The 16,813-nt window shown below is 39.8% G+C and overlaps 1 protein-coding gene across 1 annotated transcript in view; it reads right to left on the bottom strand.

Moving 5' to 3' along the window:
• Window positions 1–4,699, bottom strand: part of EFEMP1 (EGF containing fibulin extracellular matrix protein 1) — a gene marked incomplete at its 3' end in the record, with an annotated part of 78,469 nt that extends 73,770 nt beyond the window's left edge. Inside the window, exons 1-2 of the mRNA XM_084235063.1 lie at window positions 4,599–4,699; window positions 3,231–3,318 (exon numbers count right to left, since the gene is read on the bottom strand). Coding sequence (XP_084091189.1) covers window positions 3,231–3,311 — 81 coding nt within the window. The 5' untranslated portion in view covers window positions 3,312–3,318; window positions 4,599–4,699. The remainder of the gene's footprint in view (window positions 1–3,230; window positions 3,319–4,598) is intronic.
• Window positions 4,700–16,813: the final 12,114 nt, after the last annotated feature.

The raw sequence follows: 16,813 nt of genomic DNA, 5'->3' as shown, positions 1-16,813 counted from the left end.
TTTTTTTTTTTTTTTTTTTTGGTTCTTGACTCTTCCCTTTCTTTTTAATTCCTCTTAGAGCATTTCAGCACCTAACTTCCTTATCATTCCCTCATAAACCCCATGCCTCCCGCTACACCCTGGCATGCTTCTTCACTTCAGTTGGTCTTGCATCCACTCACTGAACAAACCATCTATTGAGTACTTTCTCACACCATGCACCACCCTAGTCCCAGCGCATGCAAAAATCAAGAAGACCTGGTTCCTATCCTCAAGCAGCTCACAGACTAGAAGAGGAGACTGAGCCAGGCACACAAGTTGGAGCAAGATGTCAGGTGCCATGACACAAGCATGGATATGGAAGGAGCCAGTCTTTGCCTGGGCCTGTGGGATGGACATGGCAGGGTGGAAGGGAAGGTTTTTTGGGGGAGACCACACAGGAACTGAGTTTTATAGGATGAGCAGGTTTTTCCATGGAGATGCAAAAAATCTAGGATGAGGGGACCATGTGTGCAAAGGTGTAAAACTATTAAAGAGAGAAGGAGCTGCGAGGAGTCCTGGGTGGGTAGAGATGGGGTAGAGATGAGGTAGAGAGGTAGCAGGGCCAAAACTGGGAAGCCTGTGTTTGGGACCGGTAGGAATTGAATTCTATCTTGAAGGTCAGTGAATCTTAAGTTTTATTTTGCTCAAGAATTACCCAGAGTTCTTATAAAATGTAGACATCTGGGTCTGCCCAAATGATCAGGCATCTGGGTCTGATGCTGTAGTCTGTCTGATCTTATTACTTCCTGGATTCGACTTCATCCTGTTCACATCTTTGATTATCCCACTTTCTCTGATACAGGTACCTTTTCAATCTTCCTAGATTTATCTAAATTCATTATCATTTCCCTCAAGAATCAGCACAGAGTCCTGCCTCCTCCATTATGCTATTACTGACATTAATTACCTCCTTGCTTTTCTATTTATTTAGCAAGTTGCCTTATCTGTGTAGTAATATTATTCGTACTTGCTTAGAAACTTTAGTTTTCAACAGCATTTTTCCAAGGTGAATTCGCTGAGGTTAAAGTCTGATTTTTCTTAGTAAACAAATTCTTTTGATAGTGGTTAGAACTGCTTATGCATACAGTAGATACCTGACAAGTAAATAGATGAATGAACTTAATCTCTAACATGAAAGTGGAATATTAAGACTATCTTGTGGATATGAGCCCATCCTTCTGAAAGTATCTTTCAAGTCAGGCAAATTGACAGCTCACTAGAACAATCTTTTTGCTAGAGAAAGCAAACTTGCCATTTGTTTTGGTATTTAGTTCTAGTACATTTAATCTACTATTAAACAAGACTAGACTGATTTAGCTTTACTCCTTGCTGACTGTGTAGACTTAAATCAGCAGAAGGAAGATGATGCCACTTACTTCATATTTTGCTGTGAAAATAAAAGAATTTCCACCGTGAAATACTCAAAAAATTGTTACATCTTGTCTTTAAACCATGAATTATAAACCTATAATCTATGGAAAACAGACCTTGTCTTAGAATAAAAAGGGTGTTACACATGGGAAATCTGTTTTAAAAAATCCCTAAAATTATAGTTTTTATTACATAGGGATTTTTTTTCTGTAAAAGATGAGTAAGATTTAGGTGATTAATAAAGGGGGTATCAGGATAGGCACTTATGAAAGCAATAAAATCTTTTATTATATGTAATATGAAAGTGGGTAGCTAATTTAGTCTTGGTTTCCTAAGAAGGTAATAAGTTTAGCTTGAATAACAAAACATATTAATTTGAAGATAAACAACACATGCATTCATTTTTCTTGCTTTATTTATCATCACCAGAGGAAGCAACTACGTTTACCATTAAGTGAACAAAATATTTATATTAAAAGCTATTTGATTTATAGTGTATCTGAACAACCACTAGGTCATTTGCCAGATGAAGGCAAACATTCTGGGGATAATCTGATACCAAAAAGTGAGATAGTATTTATTAACAGCAATTGACATTAGGACCTCCCTGGTGGTGCAAGGGGTTAAGACACAACCTATGAAGCTGTCTGCAGCCTCTGCAGCAAGAGTTCATTCCCTCGGCCAGCCAGGGAGCTACCCACATGGCGCAGCACATCTCTCCTGACTTGCCTGCTGCTCTCCTCAGCAGTGTACTTCGGTCAATCTGCCTGTTCTGTTCCCCACACTCTGTCTCTGGTGAATCCTCTCACCGCCCCCCCCACCCCCGCCAACTCAGGCCTGTACTCCAGCTCTTGTATGGATAAATAAATAAATCTTTGAAGAAAAAAACAGTAACTGACATTAGCTCACATCTAAGAGTTTTATTTTCAATTTTTTTCACACTATTTTGAGTAGGATTACTTAATTTCGAATTTGGAGCAAGTAGAAAAATATGTTTTTCATATTCTGATCCAGGACAAATGTCATTTGCCTCACAGCACTGATTAAACACTAGAAAACACAACGAAGGTGTAAAGAAACTCACCCGAAGTGAAGTCAGTACTGTTCTCTGTTCTCACCAATCTATTCCTGGCAGTAGGGGATGGGGTTGTCAGATTATAGTTTGAATATTTTATAAAACTTTGGTTATGCCCATGCAATTAACTAATTAAACAACTATTATTTGGAAATATCAGATATACTAATTAGAACGTGCAAAACCAAGTATTACACACTGCATTTAAAAGCCACTTGGAAAATACCACATGCTGATAACATGTAAAGTCTATCAGAGAGGTATGCATATGAACTGTCAATTATACTATAAATGAATATATAGCCTTTATAAATTCCATAAAGACTACTTAGGTCAGCATATAAGCACATGCACAAATGAGGTGATGTTTAATATTCTTATCTGACTTGAGCCTTTCTCTGCAAGTTTTGGTTTATATGCATATATATAGGAATCCAGGCTTTCCAATTCCTTACACCCATTAATTTACTGGATGTGTTAAAAATATGTTACTTATTTTTTTTGTTTTAAAAGGGTTCCCCTTTTTAAACCTTGAGCAAATCATTACATTTTGGTGTCCATCTCAATTGACCATCTAAATGAACTTTTGAAAGAATCACGGGCAATTTACAATTAATCTGAAAAGTGATACATACTAAAGTATTGATTAATGTATTGTCCTCCACAGACTATAGTCCACATACACAGGCAGGAGAAGTTAAAGTCTCCCTGGAGTCACAAAATCCCGCTGAAGCATATTATCTCAAATTCCATCACCCCTTACCGTGTACGTGATGGTTTCTTCCGTGTCCTGTGACTTGACCAGCGCCAGAGTCAGCATTGTTAGGAAAATGGCTCTTAACATTGTGAATCTCAAAGAAAACATAGGGCAAATGGAAGCTTAGTATCTGCTGGGGGTCAACAGCTTAGTATCTGCTGGGGGTCAACAGCTTAGTATCTGCTGGAGGCAGGGATACAAGTTCTTAGCTATAACATAATGCAAGAAAGGAAGGGCAGGGGGCCTAAGACTCCACCATACCCAACTTCCAATCTACTTTCTCGCCTCCCTTCCACCTCAGCTTTTCACTTGGGCAAAGGAGGCACCAAAGCCCATAAAAGGGCTGCAGAACGGTGTTTCACTTCACCCATTCAGTTGCACTGAATGCATGCAATGGACATTCAGCATGCACTTCATACTGCACCTACACAACAGGCTCCAGAAAGGGCAAGCTCCAAGAGTAGTTCATTTCAAAGGAGATGGTGCTTATGCTCCTTTTTGTAAGGGTGTAAGTGGGCAGCAACCTTCATATTCCCCTGAAGATTAAGGTTTTCCCTACAAGCTCACCTCCTGTTAGTTAAGGTCCTCGCACTGCTGAGCAGAATACCTGAGAACCAATATGAATCACTTTGGCCTCAAACTTTTTTTTTTTTTGAAACAAAACACCAAAACAGAAACTAGGGGAGCAATCACCTCCAGTTATCATAGAATACCTGCTCCTCACGGTTCCTCCTCACCTCCCCCAGCACAAACTCTGAAAGTGCTATTTCCACGCTGTTCTCCGCACGCAGCTTTGTTTAAAAATTCCAGGTTGTGTGAAGGAGCAGCCAAAAGTGTTCGGTTCCCCTATCAAGTCCCCTGTCTCCCGCATGCTACCTTCACAATCCTGGCTGCTAGGGCCAGAATCCGGGCACCACAGGGCAACCCCAGGTATTACTCCGGTAGCCACAGGGCTGGCCAAGGACCCCCAGGAAGGTGAGACCCTTTTTCTTAACCATAAACCAACAGGCGCGGTGCCCGGAAACCGCACCGCGCTCCAATTTCTAACCAGCTCCTGCGGAGTCCAGGTGCGTCTCGGCTCTCGCACATGCCGCCCCGAGACAGCCCGCCGGGCGCTCGCGGCTGGGTCTCGCGGGCCGCTCGCCGGCGCGCACATGCCACCCCGGAGATGCCACCCGGGAAATGCCACCCGGGAGATGCCACCCCGGCACCGCACGCGCTGGCGTCGCGCACCTTCGCCGCACTCTGTGCCCGAGATGCTGCACATTCCCGGGGAGCTCCTGGGGACACCCCTCAGGTCGCCCCACTTAGCACCCCGGAGCGCTGCCGGATGACCCCGGCGAGCCGGCCCGACCCCGCGTCTGCGGTTCCTACCTGCGCGGCGGCGCCGCAGCCACCGGCCCGGCAGCGAGAGGAGCGCGGGGAGGGCAGCCCGGCGGGTCTGCACTGGCGAGGTCTGGCAGCGGCGGCTGCAGCGGGAGAGGGGGGGGGAGGGCAAGGGGGGGGGAGGGGAGGAGGGAGGAGGAGGAGGAGGAGGAGGAGAAGGGGGCGGGAGGGGCAGGGAGGGGAGCGCGAGGGAGGCGCCGTGGGCTGAGCCCGACGCCTCCCGCCGCGGCGGGAGAGCAAATTGCAGCGTTAGGTCCCGGCCCCTCCAGCTCCCTCCTGCTCGCCCCTGATTCCCGGGGAGCCTGGAGCCGGAGGCCGCGGACGGCGCGGTGGGCGACCGTCGGGTGTTCGCCCAGCCTCGGTGAGCTCCCGTCTCCGGGCCAGCTGTCCTTGCCCCGCGGAGACATCGCTCCTGAGTTTCTGAGGGTCCTGAGAAATTGCTTAAGTTTTTTTCCCCCAAGAAGTGAACTCTTAGGAGAGTAAATTAACCCCTATAATAGAAATGGTTCCTTGGCTTTTTTTTTCTGGAGCCTTTTTTTGGGGGCGGGGGGTGGGGGAGAGGAGGAGGAGGAGGAAGTCTGCTTGCAAAATGTGTGGAGAAAAGAGCCTTCATTCAACTAAGTGTGACCCTCTGTGTGCCAGGAGCTGGAGATGGGCAAAGTGAAATTCACACTCGCGAAATTAAGAGGTTAGGTTTGTTCTGTCTCTCAAACCTCTCTCTCTTCGGCCCCCCCTTTTCTCATCTACTGCTTTTTTCCTCTCTTGTCCACTTGCTGGAATTCCCAATCCTTGCCTTTCAACGTTGGACATTTCACTCTCACCTTTTATTCTAATGCGGAATTTCAGGAATCCGGGGAGAGAAAAATTTTCTTCCAGTCATACCACACAGTTTGCTAACTTTATCGTTGAAGGCTCCAGCTCTCTTAGATGAATAGTTTGCTTCCAAGGAAGTCATGTGTTCTAAGAAACAAACTTCCAAATACAATTCCGTGAATGAGACAATGTGCAATTGACGGTATTAAGGACTTTGACCCAAACTGGGAGGCAGAAGAGCAGCAGCCTTCTCTTCCCTGTGGACCACAGCCCTGGGCCGTGAGTTGGTAGAGTGCACAAGAGAAAGAGGCTGTCAGGTCAAAGCCTCTTTCCTTATCTATGGGGCATGCCTTGGATTACCTAGAACTTGACAGTTTGGTAGCAAGTCACACAATATCAGACAAAATCAGAGGAGCTTCATGATCCTGCACTTTCCTCAAATATGTGCTGTTTTGCTAGTAGTATTGGAGATTTTTGCTACCAAAAAATTCAAACTAATCTGCTTTGCCAGCTATTACTGACATCCAAACTTAAAAAAAAAAGCATCTTTCCTGCTTTTCTTTTTGAACTCATTCTACCTCAGCCTTTCCCCCCAGAAAAATGGGTAAAAAAATCCCAAATTCCTATCTCAGCCCGGAAATCTTCCTGTGTTTCCATCTGCTGTCTTGTTATTTTCATCTGAACACTTGTGCAGCTATGGGAATGAATGTTTCCCCAAATTGAGGAGGTAGTTTGAATACAAAGAACAAAGAAGACATGTCCGTTAATAACAAATGATGTTTATTAAGAACAACTTATATACAGGGATCCTCAGCCCAGCAGCTGTGGACAGGATTTCCAGTCGAGGCAGGATCCATACCATCCACCCAGACAGAGGTCTTCTTATACCCTGCTTAGTACATGAGTACATGTGATCATTCCCGTGTAAGACTGATGATGGCAAATGTGGGGGGGGGGGAGAGGGAGATGTCACACTCATTGTTGTGCTACTATTGTTATAGGACAGGGAGAGGGGCAGCCCAAACCCCACAAACCTGCCTATTCTACATGGGTTCTGCCATCCGCCGCATCAACACAAAACATAGGAGACTTTAATGGGAAGAAACTTTAATACAACTAGAAAACAATACAGGTAAGGCAAAGAGTCTAGTTTCTAAATGAAGCATCCAGAGTTACCCGTCCCCTTGTGGGTAAAAGTCCATCCAAATGGGATTGGCCCAGAGCAAGGCCCCAAAGCCTGCTACAAGTCTAAAGCATCTTCCAGTGGGGACCCACAGAAAAGGGTCACAAACAACTGGACAAGCCCGGAAGGAAAAGAGCAAAATCAACATTAAGATAAAAGCTGCCATGGTCACCTCCCCACGGGTCTCACCCACATCTGTGTCACCCAGTCCACGACCAAAAGACAAGCACAGTTTCTTTACGTGTCTCTAGGCTCCATGCGCCTCCTCCAGGTCTCCTTCTGGCTCCAGCCAGCTTCCTTCCTCAGTCTCTTCTGCAGCTTCTCCTCTTCCTGCTCAGCTCCACCCTCCCTTGGGTGGGGCAGGGAACCTCCCCCTTTCCTGGGGACCACCCTGTTACACTATGATTAATAGAATTATGTGTGATAGTGAGTATAGGTTAACACATGTGATGGAAACAGTGGGGACATTGGCTGTCTTCCCAGGATAGGGCAATTACTGGTCATGGGCCTAATGTGGGATCCATATGATGCAGTCACTTTGGTTTTCCTACAGCACCTTATGGACATTTCAAGCTAAACGTGTCTGTTCATTCTCACTTTTTCCCCCAACCTACTCCATTCAGCTGCTTTCAACTGCATTCACCATCTAAATAGCAATTTCATCATTGTATTTGCTCACGTCCAAGATCATAGAGTTGTTGTTTTTCTTTTACATACAACATTCTTTTATCTGGAAATCCCTCTTGACTTCATTTTCAAAATACATCCGGAGTCAGACCACTTCTCATCTTTTCTTTTGGTCTAAGCCACTGCAACAGTACACCCTTACTTCTCTGTAGCCTCTTTTCAGCAGACATTCATATAAATGGAACCCTAGAGTACGTGTACTTTCTTGTCTGTTTTCTTTCACTCAGCAAACTTTTGAAATGCATCCTTGTTAAGCGTAACATAAGTTCATTTCTTTTCATTGCCGAGTTGTACTCCCTTGTATGGATATACCTTGATTTGTTTATCTGTTCATCTTTGATGGATAATCAGCTGGAAGGAGAAAGATAAATACCAGATGGTATCACTTATAAATGGAATATAGAGAAACCAAACAAAGAGTCTGACAAAGACAAACTTAAAAACCAGGCCTTAAAAGCTAACCAAAGATCTGTGACTTTCAAAGGGGAAGGGAGAGAGGGAAGAAAGATAAAGGGGCCTTGGGGGGAGAGCACAGTGGATTATGGTAGAGGACAACAGGTGCTTTGGTGGTGGGAATTATATGGTGACTACGCCTGAGGGGGGAAATCCTGTACTGTCAAAACACAAGCAAAGATATAAAACAGTGGTAATTCAATAGCAATTAAAAATAAGTAAGTAATGACTTGTTTATAAATAAAGTTGTAAAGGGCATTAATGTAGAAATCATTGTTTGGACATATGTTTTCCTTTTTTTTAGGTAAATACTTAGTAATGGAACCACTGAGTCATATGTTAGGGCTATATTTCACTTAATAAGAAAATCCCAAGTTGTTTCCCAAAGTTACTGTATCATTTTACAATCCTACCAGTATTATGTGAGATTCCATTTGCTCCACATCCTTGCCAACACCTGGTATTGCCAGTCACTTATGATGCTAGCTACTATGGACAATGTATAAGTGGTATCTCATTGTAGTTTTATATTTCTTTGCTGTCTTGTGATGTTGAGTATACTTATTATCCATTAAAATATCATCTTTCTTTTTTTAAAATTTTATATATTTTTTACCTCATTTTACATTTTTGCACAAAGTATGCATTTTCATCTTGGTTATAGTTCCCATACAATTCCCACCCCCCTTGTTTTGATCCTTTTCCCTCCACCCCACCCCCCCCAGTATGTCTCTGGTTTATAGTTGCGTGTTGATTTTGATTTTTACTTTATTATAATTAGTCTTTTTCCTGGTCCCTTATTTAGGTTTTCTAAATTCCTGCTATGAGTGAGACCTATGTTTATAGCAGCATATTTACACTAGCTAAACAATGGAAACAACCCAAATGGCCAAAAATAGATGACTGGATCAAGAATGTGTGGTATATATACACAATGGAATATTAATTACTCAGCAATCAAAAAAGATAAACTCATGCAATTTGCAGCAAGTACTTTGTCAGATATACATGTATATTAAAATGTTTTATCCCAATATTTGCCTTGCCTTTTCATTGTATTAATACCATTTTTTTTTAATCTACCATCATCCCTTATGCCCTTTTGTCTACTACTCCTTCCTCTCTCCCTCAACCTTGAAAAGCTCACTTGGTTTAATATAACCTGCTAGTTTCCCCCCCCCCCTTTTTAGGGGAGAGTGTGAATGCAGTCCTCCAATACCACAAATTATGCAGTCGAGTTTCCCACATTTGGGGAAATCACAGGAGTCAGCACATCCGGAGTGCAATGGATAAGCCTCGCCCTGGGAAAACCACCTTTGGGATCATGGCAGCTCCCCTGCCAGGTAAGTACATAACCTGCTAGTTTTTATAAGTATCTTGCTTTGTTGAATTGAATACTATGTAAATGTCCAATGTTTGTCCTTGTCATTCTGACTTGCTTCATTAGACATGATTCCTTTGAAGTCCTTCCATTTTTCTGTAAATGGTAATATTTCATATTTCCTTATGACTGAATAGTACACCATTGTGTGAATATACTACTTCTCCTTGGTCCAGTCCTCTGTTAGTGGGCATATAGGTTGTTTCTTTGTAGAGCTATTGTAAATAATGCTGCAATAAATATTTTAGGGCATGTAATTTTTTGAGTTGACAGTTTCATGTTCTTCTGATAGATTAGAATTTTTGGGTCATATAGTATTTCCATTTTCGATTTTTTTTTTAAGATTTATTTATTTATACCAGCACTGGGTACGGTCAGAAGCACGGGAGGGTGAGAGAATTCACCAGAGCCAGAGCAGGTTGCCGAACAGGCAGAAGGATCAAGGTACACTGCTGAGGGGAGCAGCGGGCGGCAGGAGAGGTCTGCGCGCCATGTGGGACCGTCACCCAGCGGCTGGGGATCGGACCAGCGCTGCAGACGCTGCGGGCAGCTTCGCAACCCAGCGCTCAACCGCTGCACCGGGGAGGCCCTGCATTTCTGATTTCTTAAGGTAAATAGAGATTGCTTTCCAAAATAGTTGCATCATTATTCATATGCCCATCAACATTTAATGAAGAGATTCCTTTTTCTCTGTGTTCTCCTCAGCTTGGAGGTCTTTTTAATATGTGCCATTTTCATAGAGGTTTTTGATCTACATCTAACTTATTAAAAGTGATGATGAACATTTTTCCATATGTCTACTGGCCTTCTGGATATCCTCTCTGCTGAATTGTCCATTCAAATTTGCTGCCCATTTATTAACTGGGTTGTTTATTTATTGTTAAATTGCATAAATTTTAAAAATATTCATTGCATATTAACCGCTTATAAGTTGTGTGATATGTAAATATCTTCTCCCATTCAGTGGGATGCCTTTTCAATTTACTTATATTTTCTTTTGTTATGTAAAAGCTTTTTAATTTGAGGAATCCCAATTGTTTATTTTTGCTTTTATTTCCCTTGCCTTACTGGCTGTGTCTAAAAAATCTTTATCATTGATGTCATGAAAAGTATCACCAATGTTTTCTTCTATATATTTTTGTTGTTGCATATATTATATATGTCTTTAATTCATTTTGAATTTACTTTTGTACATGGAGTGAGAGAATTATCCAATTTCATTCTTTTACATGTGGCCATCTGGTTTTCCTAGCACCATTTGTTAAGGAAACTCTCCCCATTGTATAGTCATGACTCCTTTACCATGAATTACATATTGATATGTATGTAAATTACTTCTTAACTTTTGATTCTGTTACAGTGATCCACATGTCTGTTTTTATGCCAATACTATATTGTTTTCATTGCTGCTGCTTTATAGTATAACATCAGTTAATGTGCTGCCTGTTTCTCTCCTTTTTTCCTCAGAATTATTTTTACTATCAGAGATCTTCTATGTTTTCACATAAATTAATTTTTTTTTTTGTCCAGTGCTTTTGAAGAATGCAGTAGGCATTTTGTTGGGAATTGGGTAAAATTTATATTTTGCTTTTGGCAGAATAATCATTTTGACTATATTGTTTCTCATTTTTGAGCATGGAATGTCTTTCTATTTCCTTATGTCATAATCTAAATACTTTAGTTACTTCTTATAGTTTTCATTATATAAATCCTTTACCTCCTTGAGTAAGTCCATTCTGAGGTGTATGATTCTTTATGAAGTGATCATGAATGGAATTATTTTCCTTTCCTGGCTGATTCTTACTGTCCTTGAATCTAGAGTCATAGTTTAGCATACATCATTACTAGCCCATAGCACTTGCATGGAACTTGTATTTTCTCTCACTCTGTGGAAGAACATGTGACTTAGATTCTGCCAGTCAAAATATTAGATCTCCTATAGTTACAGTGATGGGTTCAGAAATGATAGATATACTCAACGAAAACCCCCAGTGAGGGGATAGTAGAGTGTAGAACTTGGATCAAGAGAGTCTGGGTATTAATCCTGACAGTACCACTCACTGATTATGTGAACTTGGGAAGGTTATTTTTTTTCTTTAGGTCTCAGTTTCTCATATATAAAATGGTGAGATTAGTAATTCTTATTTCTTAGAACTTTTAATGGGTATTAAATAAAAAAAAATTAGCATCCCATACTTATATCACTGTGGTTCAGTTCTAAGAAGTGATTGATTAAGGTGTAGGCTAGCTGTATCCAATATTAACCCACAATGAGTATTTCTGGCCTTCTAAATATTAAGAAATGAATAACAGAATTAGCCTACTTTTTCAGTCCATGTAGTCAAACCAGGCAATATATATTCCCTTATGAAGCTATTGAAGGAGAAGTCAGTACTGGAGCAAAATTGACTGTATAAAGTCTCTGCCTTTCATAGAACGAGTTCTTCTGTTAAATACTAATATTTTTAGTGACATGATCAAAACTGATCACTGACTACTGATAGCCTGACAACATACTTCTGTGAGAATAATGTTGATTCAATCATTTATTTTCTTGGACTGCTTTCTTATTAATGCTTAAAAGTTCAATATTTTTGAATAGTTAAGTTTAACATTATTGTCCATGAAAATATTGTCAAGGTGTATATACACATATGGGTTTCTGATTTACTTACCACTGTTGAAACAAATCCTTCTTCCAGAGAGAGCCTCTAATAGTGTTTTTGTGCTAAAATTCTTTGATTCTGTCTCATTTTTGTCACCAAATTGGAGTCAACAATGCACCAAGAGAAAAGGGGTGAACCTTCAGCAGATCCTAAGTCTATTCTGGTAGATGCATATGCATGCATGCACATGTATACATACACACACATATATATGATTGAAAATTTGTATGCAGAAGATAATGTGTATTTATTAGGTTGATTGTTAAAATACCCCCAAATATTAACCCATGGCCTGTGTTTTAGAAAAGTTGTCAGTGAAATACATGGAGGTTGGAATGCAGCTTTGACCATAAAGAACACTGGCAAATTTGCATTTATGTGACATTAATTTGCCTCAAGTATGTCATTGATGAGTTCCTTGTTTTAGTGAGTGCCAGATGTACTCTTAAGAATATATTTGGTGAAGCTCTTTTTCTGAATGCCAAACAGACATGAGAAAACTTTCAGTCATCTGGAGCTTGTAAATTGTTCTGAAATTTTTGGAATTTTATTGATGGCTTGACTTCATCACAGAACAGAAAATACCTTGGATGAATAAAAAGCACATCAATATGAAATGATTGGAGCCAGTAATTAGAATTTCCCTGGAAAGAAAATGTATGATGTAAATCCACTGCCTTGCAAAAAATATTGCTTTCTAACAAGTTATCAGATCTTGCAGAGCAACTTCAGATGTAGACACAGATGTGAAACTATATTGTGTTTTGGGTTACAAGTCTGGATCCCCCCCCCGCCTCCCCCTGCTTCAAACTTAGTTTTTCTGGAAATTTCATTTGGCTAATGAAGGCTGATGGATTTTCAAGACAATTGTATTATGAAACATGAAATTAGAAATAATACCCCCCTCAAAATTAGTAATTTTATTTCAATATGTAATTTAAAGTAATGGATCATTGTTTTCCCACTTTTGCTAGTTTGGAATCATTCCATAATATTTTGTTGACTTTTTAGAATTTTCTATGTTCTATTTTCCACTTTGTTTTACCTTACTTAAATTACTTTTTCCCCTTCATTTTTTGATTTTTATAAAATAGAAAATCCTCCTCATCTTTTGTGAGTACTTAATGTTATATCTTGAAATTGATTGTAGATAACAAAATGGGTTTTAAAATCTCTGAAAATATTTAGATTAACTTACTTTAGCAAACAATGGTTCAAGCACAATTATAGAGACCTTAAATATGTTGAAATTTAGAAATGAGAAATGTGTAATAGCATTAGTAATACTTTATCTCCCCTTAGTGCTTTATATCCTTTACAAATGTTGAGACCGAAGTCTAAAATGGAATGGATGTTATTAATTTTTCTCTGTTCTTAGAAGAATTTTAAGGCATAAACTACTCATTTTGATAAACTAACTTTAACTTCTTTTTCAGTAGAATGTAAAAAGACTGAACAAGAAAAATGCAACTCCTTTCAACTTGGAATTTACAATAATTTGCTAAGTGAAAAACTATACAGAGTGACATATCTGACTTTTATTGCTGATTGAATAGAACAAGTGCAGAAACGCTATTCAAGGTAAAAGGTTAAAAGTTTACATATCCACAAGGGAGATATTGCAAGGATATTGCTTAGATTTAAGTGCGTGTGTTTATTTTCTTTTAAAAATGGCTCTGTTCAAGTAGATGCCTCAATTGTAATTCATTTTTTAAAGGGTCAGGAATTATAAAACACTGTTGAATTTGTTCAGTTCAGTTGGAAGAATAATAAGGTCAGAAAAGAGTTTCCAATCTCATTTAGGAATGAATGAATGAACTTTACAATGAAAAGGAAAAAGGAAGAAAGGGTGGATCTTAGCAACCATTTGCCACTTATGAAACCCAGAGCTTAGGTGACTTGTCCACATTAACTCTAGTTAGTGGCACAGCTAAGGACTAGATCCAGGTGTCTTTTAATTTTTTTCTTTTTCATTTTCTTTTATTTATATATTTTTATATCATTGTTCATTTTTGTACAATGTTTGATTTCTTCTCTCAGGTGTTGTCCCCATAAAATTACCACCACTGTGAGCGGTCACCGGTGACTCTTGTGTAGAATCAGGTGTCTTGATTCCATGAGTCTGGATCTCTTTACTTCCTTGTCCTATCTCTTTGTCTATGGCTTCCTTTGTCTATTTGATATAATAGACAAAGTCTATTATCTATTATCTACCTATACAACACAAATTGAACAATTGACTAGGCATGTTTCCAGGCTTAGGGAGTTCTTGAGTGGAGCCAACATATACAGAATGAACTGGGTATTATCTCTCTTTTCTGCTAATTTGTGATCTTCTTGAAGGCAGGGACTGGGTTTGTCCACCTCGCTTTCATGCTTTAGGGAGCTTTATGCAGAGTACACTTTGCCTCAGAAAATGTCTCCACCTCTCTCTAATTCTCTCTTCTGTTTTGATCTGTGTTTCATTGCCGCCTGCTAAGCGTCCTCATCTCAGCCAGCATCCTTGGGGCTGACAATTCACTTGGTCAGTCTGACTTTGATTTTGTCTTTTTCCCAGAGATGATATCTTATATTATTTTTGTTTAATACTATACTGGCAAACCTTGGGCAAGTCACTCCTTATGTGTCCCTGTGGCAAATGCCTAGGGCACTGCCTCCAGCCCATACTAATGCACCAGCCCTACCTGTCCAGGAGCTGAAAGTGATGGTCTTTGCATTGCTGATGAAACATAGATAATCTGGCACTTGGTAGATAGTCAACATATATTTGTTGAACAAATAGTAAGGTCACTTCATAGTGTCTCCTTTATCAATATTCTCATCTTTTTATTGAACACTTTAGCTTGGAGAGATGGTGTTAAGCACTGTGTGTGACATAAAATGGCTCATGGTTCAATTGATCACTCTCAGACACATAAATAAAACCTGTTCTTAATCTTGAATCTGTAGATAGCTGGCTTAACTACTGAAAAATTCTGGTTATTTTTTGCCTCCTCTAATATTGTGAAGACTTAGTGTGGATATGTTTGTGCTAGATTACTTTCTCTTCTCAGGAGCAAGCTAAGCAGTGAAGAAAGTAGGATTGTCTTTTATACACAGGCTGAGTTTCTATCACTTACTCTTTCAGACACTTTCAGAAGCTCTAAGCTGGAACGACTAACTGAAAACTAGTAATTTGAAAATAATGTATGAGTCATCTGTATTTTAGACAAAATAGTACTTATGTTTATATACCAGAAGCGTATTAAAGAAAGGAGTACAGCAATAGGCTTAAAATCACAATCTTGATTAGAACTTATTTTCAGTGATTTTCTAACATTTTAAAGTGAACTTGTTCTTAAATATTCTGTGGTTTCCTTCTTCCTTATGACTCTTTTGGGCAACAGCATTTGTTTATTTTTCTAACTCTAAAGTAATGTATACTCAATGTAAACATATTAAAGTACTAGCGACTCAAAATAAGAAAATTTAAACCTGTAAATTGAAATCATCCAAAATGAGAGTGACTTAAATATTGTTACTCTGAGGTTACCATTTGGTTGTATTTCTTTCCAGATTTGACTATATGCTCTCGCACTCTCTTCCCCCATATTTATTCTAAATATAGATGCAAACATAGATAATGTTGTTACTTTGAAGCATATACTTTACACATGTGTATAAGACCTCGTATATTGTTTTATTCTTTCTTCGATATTAATATATTTTAAATATGTCCCCATTTTGTGTAATATTTTTTCAACTTCTCTTTGATTTTCTCTATAAACCACCTTTAACCTTGGATTTTGGTAATTACTGAATTAGATTGCTATAATTTCATGAATAATAATCATGATCACTTTAGTTAATTGAAAATGTTTTCATGGAAATATTATCCATTACTCTATATGACCCTTACAGATTGAGTTAAACACCTGTTTACACTGTAACAGCACATTGTGAATTTTCCTTCTCATTACTTTGGCCTGCAGTCTATAATTTCCACTTCTATGTGCCTCTCTCTTCCCTATGGGGCTGAAAGACCTTTGAAAGATCAGGGTATATTAATCTTGATATCCTCAGGACTCAATGGAGTGACTCTAGTTGGTCCTACACATATGTATATTAAAGAAAAATGAAGAAATATAGGTCCAGAGACATTGATTAAGCTTTTCCAGAGAGCAGGATTAATCTAGGCCTATTTGTTAGAGGGCAGGGTTGGTCTCCTTAGTTTTCTTGTTACTGAAGTTAATGTGGGCCACAGCAGGGCCACATTAAGAAGATTCTGCTTTCTGATCTTTGTGTCTTTTTTTTTTTTAATTGAAGTGACATTGCATCATAATATTATATATGTTTTAAGGGTATATCATGAAAAATCAACAGGTGTATATACCACTTTAAGTTCAACAGTGAAATCTGATTCTACCCTTTGCCATGCAATTGACAGCTTTTACCCAAATTTGTATGATTTTTTAATTGCAGGGCCTCCTGGGTGGGTCAGGCCTGAGGGGTCCCACATGGGCCCATGAATGCTGCCTTTTCACTTCTGCTGACAGCTGAGGGCTACAGAGCCTGCGAGATGATATGACTCTCCTGTGGGATGCCCTCTGAGGTAATCCACTGGAAACTGTCACTCCCATGGCTGGAGCCTCCAATGCGCTGTAACCACCCTGGACCCATGCCGAAATGAAGGCAATGTCTCGTCCCTCTCTATTCCCCAGCTGCAATTTGTCACATGGACATCAAAGTGCCATTGCACTGAACATCAGTATTTACAAAGTCAATAGCTGAAACAGTTTCTTGAGTCTATTCTTTCTAGGACTCAGAATACAAGACTTTGGACAATGGGACAAAGCTGAGCGACAATACTACCCTTGGGTCATTTTGCTACTCTTTTCTCTTTCTTTCCAACAATGGTGTCTTTGTTACTGAATCAAGCTTGTGTTCTCCTTAGGAGGGTCCTCAGTCTCCCACCAGCTCACCTTCCAGCAGGCCGACTTGACCAACTGACCAGAAAAACTCATATGTCTGCACTTCAGTG

The sequence above is a fragment of the Talpa europaea genome, assembly GCF_964194135.1.
Source record: "Talpa europaea genome assembly, chromosome: 6".
In the NCBI taxonomy this organism is placed as follows: Eukaryota; Metazoa; Chordata; class Mammalia; order Eulipotyphla; family Talpidae; genus Talpa; species Talpa europaea.
The sequence above is the reverse complement of the archived record's forward strand: the minus strand, read 5'-3'. Positions and strand labels throughout refer to the sequence as shown.